Raw genomic sequence first — 19,543 nt, 5'->3', positions numbered from 1 at the left:
TATTCAGTTCTTGCACACTCACACTCAGATATTGAAAGTTTTTTCAAGCAATTCCTGATATTTTTCTATGTTCTTGTTAATCTTAGGGAGGTCTATGACCACACACATGACTCGCCACAGCCATTTTCTTCTTACAGGGGGGGAAAAAAAAAAAAAAAAAAAAAAAAAAAAAAAAAAAAAAAAAAAAACAGAAGATACTAATTATTTCTACACAGAGTAAAAAACACAATGGCAAATTGGTAGTAATGGTAAAGAATACATTACTTACCTATCGCTGGATCTCCATCAATCTTTCTTCCAGAGCACTTACGCAGAACAACATATGTCAAGTTAATTAAGTAGCTTAACAACATATGATACTTCATTTCCAAGAAACTCAGGCCCTGAAACAGATATTATTGCTTCCATTCTGAATTCGTAAACAAAAATAAAGAAAGAATAAGGACTTAAGAGAAAGAAGGAATATTAGGATGACTGTACCATTGCAATGAAGTCATTAAACGGATAAGTACAAGGACAGTAACTAATACACAAATGGATCAGAAGTCATCAGTTAAAATTAATCTCTTCCTTAAAACAAAGAGAAGCTTAAAAATAAAAGAGCAGTTGTCCAATTCAATAAACAGACCTACACACCAACACACTTATCTTAGATATTCTAATGTCATATAATTACGCATATTGTTACTATTGCACATTTTAGTTACAGTTATCCTTCTGCACCCTTAAACATTGTTTCTTTATTGGAAAAATCTTCTATGATCTAAGATCTTCTAGTCTACAGAGTAATTAAAGTCGACTCTCAATGCTACTGACAAGTTGCAAGTCAGTAGCCATTATCGCTTGCTAATATGATTTTAGAATATATGAAGCACTTTCTTAACAACAGGTTGCAAGCTCTTTTAAGAAGATTTTATTTTGTAGACCTCTCTCAACATAATTTTTTTCCTAAATACTTCTGATAATTCGAGGTGGCAGAAATGTTACCTAAAAGATAAAGCCTTGAAGATTTTTAATTTCCTGCATACAATTTATAGCCAACAGTGTGTGAACACATTCACATTCATTCATTCACGTATTGTGTTCCATAAATTTCACCTGTAGAGCCTTCAGGGACATGGACTGAGTGAACGTACACATTAAAATGTGGAAGCAGCCACCGTAGGCCACTTTTAATTCCACGTAGCCTATATGGGTTTCAGTTGAACTAGATGAGTTAGGAGTGGCCTTGGAAAGCAGGCCGAGAAAATCACTGTGCACGATGGTGTGTCACTAACATCTGCTCACAGAGCTGTGTAAAAACAGAGGGAAACTATACAAAATAAATGGTGATGCCATTTCAATGGTAGATCAAGGTGTCCTGTATAGTGTGGACAGGGTGTTACACTGATTCCCCCGCCAAGTCTGAGGTGCTGTCATTCACTGAGACTGAGCCAGTACGACTCGCTTCACCTTTCTTGGGGAAATCTGTTTTGTATAATGTAAGGAGGCAAACAAAAGGCTGTGGGTATACTAATCATTGGCAGTTCAAACATACGGTGAATGAAGATACCCTTTCATGAAATAGCACCAAGGGACAGGAAAGGCACCAGGTGCACCCAGTGTGTATGTCTGAAGGCCTGATTCAACATGTTGAAGAGGCTATTCCAACAGCCATTGAGGGTAGAGGGTGCAAGCAACTGCAGATAGTGGCACACATTGGAACAAATGATGCCTGTTGTCTGGGCTCCGATGACATACTTGGATCATTCCTGCAAGTGGCAGAGAATGTTGAGAAGAGTAGCCTTGTGCATGGAGTTTCAACGAATTTCATAATTTGAAGCATTGCACCCAGAACTGATCGTAGCCCCTTGGTTTCAAGTTGTGTGGAAGGACAGAACCAGAGACTTTGAAAATTGTGTGTCTAGTTAGGCTGTGACTTCCTGGTTGTGCACTACATGTCAGAGACTGCAACCCAGGTAGTTGACTGTGTGTGTGTGTGTGGGGGGGGGGGGGGGGAGGGGGGGGAGTGGGGGAGGAGGGTGGTGCACACAAGGGTTTTTTAGATTAGGTGACTCTCCATCCTATTCAGAAAAATGACAGCTGTAGAAAATCCAGAATTGTCAGTGTAAGATTGAAAGAAATGCCTCCCTTGGTTGAGAATATTGTGATCCTAATGGTTAACTCCCAAAGCTTTCACTATAAAGTGGAACAATTTGAAGCTCTCCTGAAAAGTAGTGATGGTCACGTAATACTAAGTACAGAAAGCTGGTTGTAACCTGAAACTGATAGCAGTGAGATTTCTGGGGAAAATTTAAGTGTACATTGAAAGGATAGGCAAATGGGAAATAGAGGTGGTGTACTTGTCACAGTGGATAAGAAACTCATTTTATCGAGACAGAAACTGAAGCTGCATGTAAGATTGGTTGGGCAAGACTCAGTATCATGGGTGGGCATAAAATGACAGTTGAATCTTTCTATTGCCAAACAGACATCTCCTGAAGTAACCAAAAACTTTAAGAAAACCTCAGTTCACTTGTACGTAAGTTCCCCGATCATGCTGTAATCATCAGTGGAGACTTTAATCACCCAACAATTAAATGGGGAAAATTACAGCTTTGTTAGTGATGACATCCTGTGAAACATTACTAAATGCTTTCTCTGAAAAATAACTAGAACATATAGTTAGGAACACCACTCAATGAGGAATATATTGGATCTAATGGCAACAAACAGACCTAACCTCTTTGAGAATATCCACATCGAAACTGGTATCAGGATCACGACACAATGTTGGCAACAAAGATTACCAAAGTACAACTAAAACAAACAGAAATATACATATGTTCAGTAAACTAAATAACAAATCAGTTGTGTCATATCTCAATGAGTTAGTAGAGGCACTATGGCTCAAGTTTAAAATAATACAGTAAAATTTCGTTAACACGAATCCGAAGGGACCGAAAACCCAAAGAAATCCTGGTCATCTGGAAAGACTGTTAGTGGCACCAAAGTCATGACCCCCGTCCCTACTGAATGAGACATGAAATGAAATTGAGTGTAGCAAAACAAAAGCTGAAAGCATGGTTATGTTTCTTTACAAAGAAAAACTTATGAGAATTGACCCAATATAATCCATGTACCACTGAAAAGATTTTAGTGAAATCAGCATTAATGTCAATGGTGTTGAGAAACAGCTGAAACTATTAAAACTGAACAAAGCTCCAGGGCCCAGCAGAATCCCTATCAGGTATTATATTGAATTTGTGGCTGACCTCTCTTCTGACTATAATCTCTTGCAGATCTCTTGAACAAATGAGCATGCCCAATAGTTGGAAGAAAGCATAGGTAACACCCATCTACTAGAAGGATGGTAGAAGTGAATCCACGAAACTACTACCCAATATCTCTGACATCAATTTGTTGTACGATCTTATAACATATTCTGAGCTCAAACATAATGAGGTATCTTGAACAGAATGACCTCCTCAATGACAACCAGCAGGATTCCAGAAACATCGATCATGTGAAACCCAACTCGCACTTTTCTCACATGACATACTGAAAGCTTTGGATCAAGGCAATCAGGTAGACACTATATTTATTGATTTCTGAAAAGCATTAGTGTTAAAAGTTCGATCATATGAGCTATCAAGTGAAATTTGAGACTGGATTGAGGACTTTTTGGTAGGGAGGGCACAGCATGTTATCTCGAATGGAGAGTCATCATAAGATATAGGAGTCACTTCAGGTGTGCCTCAGAAAGTGTGCTGGGACCCTTGTTGTTCATGCTGTATATTAATGATCTTGCAGGCAACATTGATAGTAACCTCATACTTTTTGCAGATGATCCAGTTACCTATAATGAAGTACTATCTGAAAGAAGTTGCATGTATATCCAGTCACATCTTGATGAGATTTCAAAGTGGCACAAAGACTGGCAATTTCGTGTAAATGTTCAGAAATGTAAAATTGTTCCCCTCACAAAAAGGAAAAAACACAGTGTCGTATGACTACAATATCAATGAGTCACAGATGGAATTGGCTAATGCCTACAAATACCTTAGTGAGGATATGAAACGCAATGATCACATAGGCTCAGTCGTGGGTAGAGCAGGTGGTAGATTTTAGTGTATTGGTAGAACACTAGGGAAGTGCAATCAGTGTGGAGATTTCTTACCACCAGCAGAGAATATTGCTCTAGTGAGTCGACCTGTATCAAATAGAACTGACAGGGGAAACTGAAAGTATACAGAGAAGTGCAGCACAAATGGTCACAGGTTTATTTGACCTGTGGGAGTGTGTTACAGTGATGCTGAAGAAACTGAACTGTAGACTCTTGAAAATAGATGTAAAGTACCCCAATAAAGTCTGCAAACATATTTTCAAGAACCAGGTTTAATTATGACTGTAGGACTATATTACAACCGCCTACATACTGCTCCCATAGGGATTGTGAGGACAAGATTAGAATAATTACAGCACGCACAGAGGCATTCAAATAATCATTCTTCTCGGGCTCCATATGTGAATGGAACAGGAAGAAACCCTAACTGGTGTAGTGGGATGTACCCTCTGCCATGCACTTCCTGGTGGTTCGCAGACTAGTGACGTAGATGTAAAGCACTGACTGATGAATTCTAATCAAACTAGACATATAAGTATGTAATTGCCTGCAGATTTGAATTAATGATATTTTTTTGTGGTTCTTAAATTGTAATACCTAGATGTGTCCAACAGCCTTGTGTAACGAAAATGAGTGGCTCCATAACCGTCACATTTCACACTTCCTGTATGAAAAACAAATTTTAAAGCAACAGTTGGATTTCACAATGGACTAATGCAGCAAAGATTGAAATTACGCAGATAGTTTGTCAGTTATCATTTAAATATTCTTTGGACACCAACAAATGAATTTGTGTAACACATTATTGAGTTATGATTTTAAATCATCGTTTATGCCTAAACAATGATACTTGAAAATCGGTTTAGAAATGCATTTGGCGAAGAAGTCCCTTACAGCAACAACTTACAATCAGTAGTGAATTCAAAAAGAGAGAAGTTTTTTCCTTAGTGATGAATTTTGTGGAGGACATCCAACAACTGCTTTTATTGAAGAAAATACTACTGCTGTTTGAGCAATGCCTGAAGAAGATCAATGGACATGTTATTACTTTATTTGGATGGCACTGAGCATTGAGCATTTGTGGTATTGTGGACTTCTTTTAGCTATATACATCACGCAAACTGTTAGATATTGGAACTGTCGAGCAGTGTGTGGTTTTGTGGTATCACGGACTTTGCTTTACCTACATGGACCAAATGAACGTTATGGTACTGAATTTTGGAGCTGTGAGTGGGTTCACGATATTGTGGATGTCTTTTGAGCTATACAGGCCAAGTGAAATTTTCAGTAGTGGGGTTCTGGAGCTACAAGTGTGTTTGTGGTATCATTGACTTCACTTGAGCTATATACGTCAAGTCGAATTTCTTCCCCAAGGTCAGCTTCTACCAGTTTTTCCATTCATCTGCAAAGAATTCATGTTAGTATTTTGCAGTGCTGACTTATTAAACTGATAGGTCGGTAATTTTCACAAATGTCGACACCTGCTTTCTTTGGGATTGGAATTATTGTATTCATCTTGAAGTCTGAGGGTATTTCACCTGTCTTACACATCTTGCTCACCAGGTGGTACAGTTTTGTCATGTACAGCTGTTCCTAGGCTATCAGAAGTTCTAATCAAATGCTGTCTATGCCCTGGGCCTTTTTTGACTTAAGTCTTTCAGTGCTCTGTCAAATTCTTCATGCACTATTGTATCTCCCATTTAAATTTCATCTACATCCTCTTCCATTTCCATAATATTGTCCTCAAGTACATCGCCCTTGTATAGACCCTCTATATACTCCTACCTTTCTGCTTTCCCTTCTTAGCTTAGGACTGGTTTTCCATCTGTGCTCTTGACATTCACACAGGTGGCTCTCTTTTCTCCAAGGGTCTCTTCAATTTTCCTGTAGGCAGTAGCTATCTTACTCCTAGTGATATATGACTCTACATGGTTATATTTGTCCTCTAATAATTTTGCACTTCCTGTCAATCTCATTTTTGATACATATGTATTCCGTTTCTCCTGCTTCATTTACTGTATTTTTATATTCTCCCCTTCCATCAATTAAATCCAATATCTCTCCTGTTACCCAATGATTTCTACTAGCCCTCATCTTTTTACCTACTTGATCCTCTGCTGCCTTCACTATTTCATTTCTCAAAGCTATCCATTTTTCTCTACTGTATTTATTTCCCCCTTTATTTGCCAATTGTTCGCTAATGCTCTCTCTGAAATTCTTTACAACCTCCGATTCTTTCAGTTTATCCAGGTCCCATCTCCTTAGATTCCTAACTTTTTTCTGTTTCTTCAGTTTTAGTCTACAGTTCATAGCCAATAAATTTTGGTCAGTGTCCACATCTGCCCTTGGAAATGTCTTACAATTTAAAACCCAGTTCTGAAATATCTGTCTTACCATTATCTTCCAGTGTCTCCAAGCCTTTTCCATGTATACAGCCTTCTTTCATTATTCTTAAACCGAGTGTTAGCTATGATTAAGTTATGCTCTGTGCAAAATTCAACCAGGTGGCTTCCTCTTTATTCCTCACCCCCATTCCATATTCACATACTACTTTTCCTTCTCTTCCTTTTTCCTACTATCAAATTCCATTCACTCACTACCACTTCACTTCACTATCTGAGTAATTTCTTTTATTGCATCATACATTTCTTCAATATCTTCATCATCTGCGAAGCTAGTTGGCATATAAAGTTGTACTACTGTGGTAGGCATGGGCTTCACGTCTATTCTGGCTATAATAATGCATTCACTATGCTGTTAAAAGTAGCTTATCCACACTCCTACTGTTTTAATTCATTATTAAATCTACTCCTGCTTTACCCCTATTAGATTTTGTATTTATAATCCTGTATTCATCTGACCTTGTTCCTCCTGTCACCGAACTGCACGAATTCCCACAATATCTAACTTTAACCAAATCAATTTCTCTTTTTAAGTTTTCTAACCTACCTGCCCATTCCACTTTCTGATCTACAGAACATCAGTTTTGTTTCTCCTGATAATGACGTCTTCCTGAGCAGTCCCTGTTTGGAGTTCCGAGTGGGGGACTATTTTACCCAAGAGGACATCATTATCATTTAACCACAGAGTAAAGCTGCATACCCTTGGGAAAAATTATGGCTGTGGTTTCCCATAGCTTTCAGCCATTCACAAAACCAGTGCAGCAAGGCCATTTTGATTAATGTCACAAGATCATATCAGTCAATCATCCAGACTGTTGCCCCTGCAAATATTGAAAAGGCTGCTGCCCCTATTCCTGTATAACATGTTTGTCTGGCCTCTCAACAGGTACCCCTCCTTTGTGGTTGCGTCTATGGTATGGCTATCTGTACTGCTGGGATATGAAAGCTTCCCCACCAACAGTTAAGTCCATGGTTCATGGGGGACCATATAAATACACAATAAATATTCCCTAACAAATGGTAGTGATGAAGAGACAAGAAATTCAGACATATAAAAAGGGTGATGACTCTGTTAAAATTTATGAAAGTAAACAGGCACTGATATCAGTGAAAGCTAAGGTATAACAGATTCTACTGTGTTGATGCGACAGTAGTTACAAAACTTTGTGGTGCTAGAGTTTGTGTCCAATTACTGCCAGTGTTGCAGATGTCAAGTTAATAACATTATGTGTAGCATTGCAGTAGACATTCCACATAGTAGTGACTTCCATGTTGCACACAGACTTGTTTCTTTCAAAATGAAGCAATTTTAAATCCATCTTGGGAGCCACCTACAATTCCATGGAGAAGTATTGTTAGAATAACCAAGAGAATGAAGTAAGGAAAATAACTACCAGTGTTGAGATACACGCCTTCCTAGAACTAACAAACAACTTATTGCAATAAATAAGTATCAGTATTAGGACAGAAAGTCAATATTGCACTTTCACAAATCATATAAATATTCTTTTTCTGTGTATTTTCTACTTTTGTACCCTGACACTTGGCAAAAGGCACACCACAAGCATGTGTAATATTTGCATTAAATAAGATAGGCACAGCTTGTCCCCTACACATATCTTCATTGCCAACATTGGAAATCTCTGGGTGGGGCAAAACTTGTATCCTCCACACCCCACTCCCACTTTGTATGCCAACAGAAGTTTAACAAAATGGTATCAATTACAAATCTTTTCATCCTGAAGTCCCTATAAGCAAGAGCGATTAGGCAAGTGCTGAAATTGTTGACAATTTTCTGTAAACTATGTTATAAGGCATTAGAAACATATATGACTTCCTTGATTCTGAGAGTTTGTGGTTGGAATACTCTTTTCTTAATTGGAGGAATAAAATGCATTGGAGGTATATAAGTTACTGCAATTCTAACCACAATGAGACTGGAAATAAATGTGAATAGATTGAATTCTGAACATTAGTTAGAAAGTTATATTCAGTTTTGGAATATGACTATACTGCAACCAATATTACTTAGTGATTACAGATTGTAGTGGTGGGGGCCAGTGTTGCCAGCATGCAGTCATCAACGCTTCACAGAGTGTTGAAAGTAACCTACAAAACAAGAAAGACAGATAGCACATAGTGCTCGAAAATGAACTACGACTAAATGGAGGCTGGGCTGTATCATTTGACTTGATGAAACATCTAGTATGTTTAATTGGAATATAGAATGTAGATAAATCACTTTCAACTGAGATACCCGAGACACTAAAATTAACTTAATGTGACAACATATCCCTCCCATCACTACATTGAATGTGTAGTGTACTTCCTACGAATGAAATCCATGAAGAGAGAATAAAGGGGAAGAAATGGTTTCAGGCAACATTCAGCTGTTTTTTGGACAGAGTCTTCATTTTCAAAAAGTGACCCGACATTAAAAAAGAGCAAAAAGAATATGAAAACAAATATCAGCTGAATATTTGATTTAGTTGTGCTTGCAGGGCTCAATCAGATTAACTGCTACTGAAAGCCAGACATTATGAAAGATGACACACACACACACACACACACACACACACACACACACACACACACACACACACAAAACCGACAATCTCTGAAACTGGCTTTGGCTGCCAGAGACTGTGCTCATGTGCAAGTGAGATGCATTTGCATGCGTGTGTTTCCGACCAAGGGCTTGTTGGCCGAAATCTCATTTTGTGACAGTCTTTTTGTTGTGCCTATCTGTGACTCAGCAGCTCCCTTATATGAAGAGTACCAACTATCTTTTTCATAATAATGTTACATTCCATCCTGGATTTTCCATTGTTTGCAAGATAGACATTTTTATTTACGTCCCAAAATAGTTGTTTTTTCATAGACTGCCCATTATGTAACCCTTGCATCATGAATTACATAATCAAGAATGTGTTATAATTAAATCATCATCATCATCATCATCCATTTTCTGCAAACCACTTAACAGTGTTCCAGAGGATATGCCCCATTGTATAAACTATTTGGGTTTTTTCCTGCTATATTCATGTATGGAGTGAAGCAAGAATGTTGTAATTAATCTTCTGATCTTGTCCTACAGACTCACATAGGAGCAATACATAAGTGGTTGTGTATATTCCCAGTCATCATTTAATGTTGGTTCTTGAACCTTTACAAATAGTAATACATTTTTTTAGCTTCATCAGAAGATGGCAAACCAAGGAAAGCACTTTCTAAGAGGGCAACATAAAATGAATGAGTACAATCAGGGTTATGCAGGTGACACATAACTGAATAACGGAGGGGTTTCGCATTCTGACAGACATCTATGAGAAGCAACAGAAATATATGCATGTCCCTGTATTCCACTTGATAATATTGGGATAGTGGCATTCCTCTTAACCAATGAAAATTAAATATTTTCTTTACTTTATACCAATGATTGTCCATGGCCTTCTTAGAGAAGCTCAAACATAACAAGGACTATTTTCAATTCTGTATTCACATATTTTGAGGACTCTTGGTGTCGATGGAAGTTGAGAAGCTGGCGGCAGCGAAAGTTTACAGAAACCAACAAAATCTAATACAAGCAGGCAGTTTTCTTGTCAGAAAGTCTAACTTTGTTCATATCTGAAATAATGAGGTAGAATACAATCTAAAAACAATAGCTTTCAAATTATCACTTATATTATATTTGACAGCCTATCAAAATTTTTCAGAATACAAGCCAGCAACCTCATTTGTATTAGATTTTCGTGTAACTGCTCTCTTGTAGCTCATCCACTGTTCCATTAACGACATTAAACTGTCCAGATTCTAACTTCTGAACCAGGCAAACCAAAACAGTTTGGAGTAGTTCATATAATACACTAATTTATTAACACAATGTTTTAGTAGCGCCTGTTAGATACTTCTTCTTTATTGCCCTTACGCTTTCACGCATCGGAATACCAGTTAAATATTAGAGACGTTAGCGACGAATTGTATCATTTATTGTAGAAAAACCGTAATGTGTCTGGCATAAATCAGGAAATGTGAAACAAATCCATGATATTTTACAACACACTAGTCTCGACAGACGCAGCTGCCCATAAAACAACCATATTTTGTGATTACATGTCTCCTTAGGATTGGGAATTTATACCGACGCTAATTAACCTCAAGTATAATGTTTTGATCACGACAATCTAAAAACTATTCTTATCACTACCACTGTTAATTCAATGCAGAAGGCAGTTATTTGTAGATTATCCAACCTATCTAACGATTTCTTGGCATTGTTATAAAAGTCTCGAAGAAGTATCCTAACCATAAAGAAATTACGTTCCACAGTAAACATATCGCCGCGAATGGAATGAAATGCACCAACTAAATTGCGCTCCTCAAGGCTGACATTAAATTTCTGTACAGCGCAAGGCTTGTAAATGCTACTTTCGTGCATATTTATTATTACACACGCACACTCACACACCGTACGCCGGTGAAGCGGCTATCGTAAACAAGTGGGAATTTACTGTGATCTGGGTTAGAACTTACCTTATCCGTTGACATTTCTCCCCTCTTTACTCTGTCTAGCATATTGTCAACAAGTTTTGCAACTTGCTGCACATTTTCATTCATTTCCTTCAATAACTGAAATGCCTGCGGCAAATCCTGGGGTACGATGTCATCTGTTGCCTAAACATGAAAATGTTTCAAATATATTAAAACACCAGTTACACAAGCGTTTTCCTTCAAGATAATATAACTGGGCGAAATAATCCAAGCATGCACACGTATTTTTCCAAGCACTATGATGTACAAATGTCATTTTGTTGTTTATTTCATGTTAAAAAACCTGCCATTTTACTAACATGGCAGAAACACTACTAAAAAATTACGGCATTCCTATCATTCAGGAAACAAATCAGGTGTTCAGAAACTTCATACTGAAGTAGTTTATTAAAACCCATACCTGAACCATGTTTGTAAACTAACGAGTCTATCAAAATTACATGACAATGACAAATACAGCCTTAAACTCCCGCACGTGGGAACGGATTCTACCAAGTGTGTTTTTTACATTAGTCAAAAGAAATTCCCTTTTTTTAAAAAAAAGTAAGTGGACAGTGATTCACATACAGAAAAACATAAATACATTTATTTACTTTTTAATCATTGGAAAGTGAAGGTAAGAACAGTAAATTTTCATTTACAGCATTCAACTGACTTCCAAAACAAATACAAAGATTGTATCATGACATGCATATGCTCTCAGCTGCGCAAAGCGGTTTTTTTAAATCTGCAAACACATGCGTACAACCGATTAACAAGGCCAACATCACCTAAATAAACACTGATTATAGTTATTAATATTTTGCAGGAGCACCCGTATATGCCCTAATACAAGCTTCTTACGATGTAAAGATTGTTAAAAACAGAGAATTAGCTCACAAGTGAGCTTGGCAAAAAAAAAAAAAAGCAGGAAGCGATACTCAACGACCAGTACACCCGTTCGTCGGGACAGGCCTAGGAAATTATAGAAAACATAAAGCAATATGTTTGGATAGCTACTCATTTCCTGTGAGATAGTAATCTACTGTCTAATTACTATTTCACCTTGCTTGTTCGAAAATCTCTTTGGATATTCTGCCAGGCTTCGAGACAATGTTTTGTTGTGGGAATCACTAGAAGCACCTCGCTTTGAAGTTCGCACTAAAATTCGAGTTTCTGTAAAAGATCGCCAATCTTGGAGATTTCGCGTTAGTTTAAATTTTGCATGCTTTTTTCGTTGTTTCTGCATCAGCCTTTTGGCCTATTTTGTGTATCAGCTCCGTCATTTGTAAATTTATTTGGTATAAGTCCCTCGATTTCTGTCGGTACTATTTCTTCGAATTCAAGCCACATCCGGCCTACGCTTACTGGTACATTGTTAATCTAGGAGGAGCGGAGATTGTCTCTCAGGAAGGCGTTAAGCGAATTTCTATCTGCTTTTTTGAATAGGTATATTTTTCGTTTATTTTTTAAGGATTTTGGAGTTACAATATTCAGTCTCGCTACGACAACCCCATGTTCACTAATCTCAGTATCTGTTTTGATGCCCTTAATTAGCCCCAAGTTTATTTGTTGTTAAGAGGTCAAGTGTGTTTTCACAACCATTTACTATTCGAGTGGGTAGGATAGCAAGACGTTTTTTGTTGCGACAGACTCATTTCACATTCGATGTACTTCATGAACGAGATAAACTTTTTTCCTTTTTCTCCAGGATATGGTAACTTGCATGATTCAAAACTTTTATAGCATCATCAGTAAAATTTTGTTTTATTACCTTTCCGTTCTTGCCAGGTGGATATGTAGAAAGCTCTGAAAGAATGCTCGAAGTACTTGTTTCATCTACCAATCATGTTAATGTTCTGATGGCCGTCTTCATCACATATCTCTTCTGATGTAACGTTAAAATAAGAAATAACACTCTTCAGATTTTTTGTTTCTTTCTTTCTTGTACGTAATTCTTGGGCACAGTGGAAGGAAATTTTACATGAATTTGAGATTCTCTGGAACTTTTCTCACTGCATGGGGGCATTAGATGGAAATACCTGTAACTATTAGTCCCACTCATGCTAGAAGCTTTTATTACAACAATAAAGACACTTCCAGTGTTGTGTTGTGGTATTAGAGGATTCCTATTACCACTTTCTTTATACAGATGTGGGAATGTAAAGACTTTTTTCAGATGGAGGTGTAGTTAACTGTGCAAGCTTCAACAAAGCTCTTCAAGAAGGGCCACTGGATCTCAGGACCACCGGATCCTCTGTTTTGAAGAGCAGTGTCCATCCCCTATGAACTTGTTGTTGACAATGCCTTTGCACTCCAAGAACTTGCCATAAAACCATACACAAGACAAAGATAGCAAAGAAAGAATGTTTAATTACAGGGTCAGTGGAGCCCGACGAGTCGTCGGGAATTCCCTTGGAATACTACTGGTAGCGTCTGTTCTTCGTGTTCTATGGAAACCTACTTATTTTGATCAAGCAGCTATTGTGACTTTGTGTTGCGTTTATTTCACAGCTTCCTAAGAAGAAAACGAGAAGCTAGCCTAATTTATTCACCACCAAACAGTTTCGATTCTGAAAACTTAGAAAGAGGATCAGTAGAAACTAGGAGACATAGAGACCATTCCCTGTTTGCATCGCTATCAAGAACCAGCAGAAATGTTACCGAAGAAGTTAAGCAAGTGAGAAATGGGTATGCAGGACATTCTGTCAATGTCGAAGGATAAATAGAGAAGCAATATTTGTTTTCTTAATGCCGAAGACAGTTTAGTAATAATTGTTTCGCTTTCGTTTCATGCACAACTGTAAACAACACATTTACATTTTTCATTGTTGTGTAAATAAATACTTGTGATAAAAATGAAATAAAACAAGTGTGCTGTAACTCACCTCAAAAGTGGATAAACTCATTCTTGGTTTGTTTACATCCTTCAGGAAGAGCAGCAAATCATAGTCATACCACTCCGATAAACACCTCTTCTCTGCCTGTCCCTGATGTCTTCAAGGATGAACATTTCTTAAATTCACTTCAGTTTGTGAATTTCACTGTCCAGTTCTTTATCCGAAACTGTGAATAAATATGTGAAATGGTGAACTGCATTAGATTTGGCGATGATATCATGGAATGTAGGATCCCATAATGAAAGCCTTTCGGGAAATTTTTTATTTAATTTAACGGGATTATTTTTTGTGCACTCCATCTTCACAAACTGCTACTCAACGTACACAGCCGATCACGTAGACCCAAGAGAACTGTCTAACTGTGAACTGACACCGCACCCACAACAGAAAATGTATCAAGGTTTTGTGCCATATTTTCGATGAGGGAATGGATACAGGTGTAAGTGCCAGAACAAAGTAATTCTCAGAATATTAGCGCCGATGTTGCAGGGACATGTCGCAGGAACTTACAACTTCGACCACACATCATCGACTACATGTACTGGGCAAAGGTCTACACAAAAAATTCCTCAGGGTGAAAGTAGCTCAAGGGTTAGAATTTAGTGACAATATCAGTCAACATTTCTTTTACATGTACTATTTCTCTAAGAAGTCTCCGTCACGTTCTATGGCCTTATGCCAGCGCTGTTTGAGAACATTTATTCCCAGCCTGTTAAAACTCTTGGCCTGTGCCCCTGGCCTCGTTCTCACTGCACAAATTATGCTCTGATCATCTCCAAAGTGAGTCCCATTAGAGAATGATGGCCTGGACAGATGGAAGTCTGAGGGCACCAGGTTTGAACTGTAGTAATATTGAGGCAATGATATCCAACTTAATTTGGTAATGTGTTCTTAGGTTTTAAAACTTGTCCATGGTTGTGCATTGTGGTGTTGAAGCAAGAATTATTTTGGATTCTTCTCAAATCAAACAAGTCGGAAATGCTTCTTGAGTTTGTTCAGATTCTTCACATATGCCTATTAATTAATAGTTGACCATTTTGGCAGCACATACACAGTAATGACACCTCACTACACTAAAAGAATGTCATCATGAATTTGCCAGCTGAGGGAACTGCCTTGAATTTATCCTTTTTTGGTGACTGCTGGTGATGTTACTCCAGTAATTGTCTGTTTGTTTCTGGGTCGAAGTCATGCACCCAGCTTTCGTTACGTGTAACATTCCATGACAGAAAGACATCTCCATTGCCCTCAAAATGCCCCAGCAGTTGAGATGAAATTTCTTCTCTTTGAATCTCGTAGTCTTTTCGCGAGCATTCATGGAAAAGAGTAAATTACGAAGAAACTTGTGATGCATAGGTTTGTATAAATAACGACATCCGCACAATTCATCAAGTTGAGAGCAGTGACTGTGACAAGACATCCTGGGTGAGGCTGATTCTGAAGCTAAGTTTCTACACTTTCTAACTCTTTAACTCACTTTACACATTGCCCAACAGTACTCCTGTAAAAGCAACAATACCAGTCATTGCACACAAACATTTATGAATGTTCATCATGATTTCGTTTTTGTCAACCAAGAATTTAATTTCTGGACGTTTCTTGTAATGACTGACTTACATAGACGCCATTTTGATTATTCACTGCAGATACGAATTAGTCGAAACTTTGCACATGTGCAGAAGAAATATCAAATCTGAAGCACCTGGCAGGAAATTTTCATATACCCTAATACAAATGATAGTTCGATAAATGTGACTGTTTACTTACCATAGTTCATATATGAGCATAATGTTACCTCATGTGACCCTTCTGTTCATTAGCTGTAATTCCAGTTAATTAATATATGTATAATAAAATTGTCTTGTTGGACATACAGCTTGAAGTCAGCACTCCGAATCTGTGGTGTGTTGAAATGATAGTCGCTCCAAGTAGTTTCTTTTGTTAGTGTGTAGTTGACAATTAAAACTCTGTCTCATAATACACTCCTGGAAATTGAAATAAGAACACCGTGAATTCATTGTCCCAGGAAGGGGAAACTTTATTGACACATTCCTGGGGTCAGATACATCACATGATCACACTGACAGAACCACAGGCACATAGACACAGGCAACAGAGCATGCACAACGTCGGCACTAGTACAGTGTATATCCACCTTTCGCAGCAATACAGGCTGCTATTCTCCCATGGAGACGATCGTAGAATCGCTGGATGTAGTCCTGTGGAACGGCTTGCCATGCCATTTCCACCTGACGCCTCAGTTGGACCAGCGTTCGTGCTGGACGTGCAGACCGCGTGAGACGACGCTTCATCCAGTCCCAAGCATGCTCAATAGGGGACAGATCCGGAGATCTTGCTGGCCAGGGTAGTTGACTTACACCTTCACCTGGGAAGTGGCGGTGCGGTCCCCTACGGCACTGCATAGGATCCTACGGTCTTGGCGTGCATCCGTGCGTCGCTGCGGTCCGGTCCCAGGTCGACGGGCACGTGCACCTTCCGCCGACCACTGGCGACAACATCGATGTACTGTGGAGACCTCACGCCCCACGTGTTGAGCAATTCGGCGGTACGTCCACCCGGCCTCCCGCATGCCCACTATACGCCCTCGCTCAAAGTCCGTCAACTGCACATACGGTTCACGTCCACGCTGTCGCGGCATGCTACCAGTGTTAAAGACTGCGATGGAGCTCCGTATGCCACGGCAAACTGGCTGACACTGACGGCGGCGGTGCAGAAATGCTGCGCAGCTAGCGCAATTCGACGGCCAACACCGCGGTTCCTGGTGTGTCCGCTGTGCCGTGTGTGTGATCATTGCTTGTACATCGAAAGTAAAGAAAGATGTTAGTTTACTGTTGTCATTTTAAAGATTGAATATAACTATTGTATTGAGAGGATTGACAAAAATTTGTTATGAGAAGTGAATACTAAACTGAAAATTTCAAACCAAAAGAACATATGTCTATTATCTCAAGTACTTTTTATTATGAGTGATGATTAGGGTGACAAAATTTTTTTTAGACAATATATGTGATATTGGAAAGCTATAACAGGTGAGAAACACGTTTTATATGATTAACTTAAGTGTGAACTGTTATAATGTTGGAAGTACATCAAAGATGTTTTGTCATTTTTGACAGTATTCAACATGTGCTGCATGACAATGATTTGAGAGTTGATACACTGTGGTTAGAATATGTTATAACATGGAGACAGTAAGTTGTGTGCCAGCTGGAGTGGCTGAGTGGTTCTAGGTGCTGCAGTCTGGAACCACACGACACTATGGTTGCTAGTTCGAATCCTGCCTCGGCATGGATGTGTGTGTTGTTGTTAGGTTAGTTAGGTTTAAGTGGTTCTAAGTTCTAGGGGACTGATGAAATCAGAAGTTAAGTCCCATTGTGCTCAAAGCCATTTGAAGTAAGTTGTGCATTTTTATGATATATGAGAAGTTGATTATTAGTATTATGACAGTAAGGTGAGGTAGAATTATGTATATGCTGTGATGATATGTAGCGAATTTCTTCACAATATGATGAGATACAGTATATGTTATAGTATTTTGGAGATGATGATGGTAATTAGATTGCTGTGTGCTAGGGAATTTTACTGTGCACTGTGGCATGTGATGATCAGTTACATCACGTAGTAATTTTTTTTACCTGGTAATAAGATGAAGGTCTGTACTGCAGACTAACAACATTTGGTGAATTTGTGACAGAACACATCTTGAGGTAGAGAAAAGTTATACAAAAGTGGTTTTTGGAAAATGCCTGAGATGAAGTTATATGGTTGACTAGTATTTTACACCAACTGAGCAATTTTTGCAGCAAACCTGAATTATCTGAACAGATAAATGTTTGTGAGTGAACTGGGAGATGTTCATTCTGTAATCAAAAACGAAAACTATTAATGATGTATAAAAGATGTCGAGAGTTGTATTGTCTGATAATATAACAAACAATTTTGTTGCCATACAGCAATTTTCCGAAAAGTAATAAGGTAAATGTAACAATAATGTCTAGAAGGACATATTTGTAATGGGAATTTGGAGCTGCTGTGGTAGGTCAGACAAAACCTAGGCAAAAATGCTCAATTAGCAAAGAATGATGTAGTTCTGATTTTTTGATATGTTATTAGGATCAGTTACAGTAAGGTAATCCACATATGCAGCTTCGAAAAACGTGTCCTTCCTAAGAAACACATGAGAAACTGCAAAATTTTTGGTCTTTTTCAGTTGTTGCTTTATTACTCATCAAAAATGCATTTATATATATTAATCGTTATTGCGATTTCTAATGTTCACTAAATATGCAACATTTTACGTCCAACTGCAACTCTGTAATTTCTGAGAGCATTGGCCATTTTTTAGCAAAAAAATTATGTTTTGCTCTTATTTCTGGCCGAGTATCGTCATACCCGTTCATCCTGCGAGAAAGGTCAGGAGAATTGAGGTTGTAGAAAATTTTATTGACTTTCATTTAAGCTGAAAATTAAGTCTCCAGACCTAGCAGTTCTCTTGAAGTAGTACATTAATAAAATGTCAGATAAGTGAATTATTTGAAGAAATGAGCCTAAACACATTTAATAAGAAATTGTGGGCCTTCAACAAAAGTAAAATGCATAGCATGGTGTTTCAAGGATGTATTGTATGTTTACACGAATTACGCATGTTATAAAAACTGATAAGTTTTGTGCACCCACACAATTTTGAACAAATAAAGTAAATCTTCGCTTCTTTATAATGTTGAAATGCTGCCCTGTCTACCGCAACAAAAGGTTCCTTATTAAAGTTCTGTTGCCCATTCCCCACATCTTCAACTTGTAGTGGCAGTCAGTTCTCAGCGCTGGAAGTTCCTCAGCGAGTTTTGTAAAATATTGATTGCATCAGGTGTTTGTTTTCTTTGCTGAAGAGCGCTGGAGGGATATCATGTAACAGTGGTGAAAAATGTGAAATTACTTAACAAATGAGATCAAAAATATCCGGACACCTGTCTGAAAATGAATTAAAAGTTCGTGGCGCCCTCCATCAGTAATGCTGGAATTCAGTATGGTGTTGGCCCACCCTTAGCTTTGATGACAACTTCCACTTTCAAAGCCATGCGTTCAATCAGGTGCTGGAAGGTTTCTTGGGGAATGGCAGCCCATTGTTTATGGAGTGCTGCACTGAGGAGAGGTATCGATGTCGGTAGGTGAGGCCTGGCAGGAAGTCGGCGTTCCAAAGGTGTTCTATAAGATTAAGGTCAGGACTCGGTGCAGACCAGTCCATTAGAGGGATGTTATTGTCGTGTAACCACTCTGGCACAGGCTGTGCATTATGACCAGGTGCTCGATCGTGTTGAAATAGCAATCGCCATCCCCGAATTGCTCTTCAATAGTGCTTAAAACATCAATGTAGGCCTGTGCTGTGACAGTGTCACGCAAAACAACAAGGGGTGCAACCCCCTCTGAAAAAATCACTACCACATCATAACATCAACGCCTCCGAATTTTACTGTTGGCATTACACACGCTAGCAGATGACGTTCACCAGGTATCCGTCATACCCACACCCCGCCATCGTATCTCCACATTGTGTACCGTGATTCGTCACTCCACACAACGTTTTTCCA

At 38.5% G+C, this 19,543-nt stretch overlaps 1 protein-coding gene across 1 annotated transcript in view; it reads right to left on the bottom strand.

Annotated features, from left to right (window-relative positions):
• The window catches only part of LOC126272452 (neuroguidin-A), a 56,219-nt gene extending 44,578 nt beyond the window's left edge, over positions 1-11,641 (bottom strand). Inside the window, exons 1-3 of the mRNA XM_049975329.1 lie at positions 11,459-11,641; positions 11,041-11,181; positions 269-383 (exon numbers count right to left, since the gene is read on the bottom strand). Of these exons, the coding sequence (XP_049831286.1) occupies positions 269-383; positions 11,041-11,181; positions 11,459-11,467 (265 nt within the window). The 5' untranslated portion in view covers positions 11,468-11,641. The remainder of the gene's footprint in view (positions 1-268; positions 384-11,040; positions 11,182-11,458) is intronic.
• Positions 11,642-19,543: the final 7,902 nt, after the last annotated feature.

Source organism: Schistocerca gregaria, chromosome 5 (genome assembly GCF_023897955.1).
Source record: "Schistocerca gregaria isolate iqSchGreg1 chromosome 5, iqSchGreg1.2, whole genome shotgun sequence".
Classification (NCBI taxonomy): Eukaryota; Metazoa; Arthropoda; class Insecta; order Orthoptera; family Acrididae; genus Schistocerca; species Schistocerca gregaria.
This window is presented reverse-complemented; position numbering and strand designations above follow the sequence as displayed.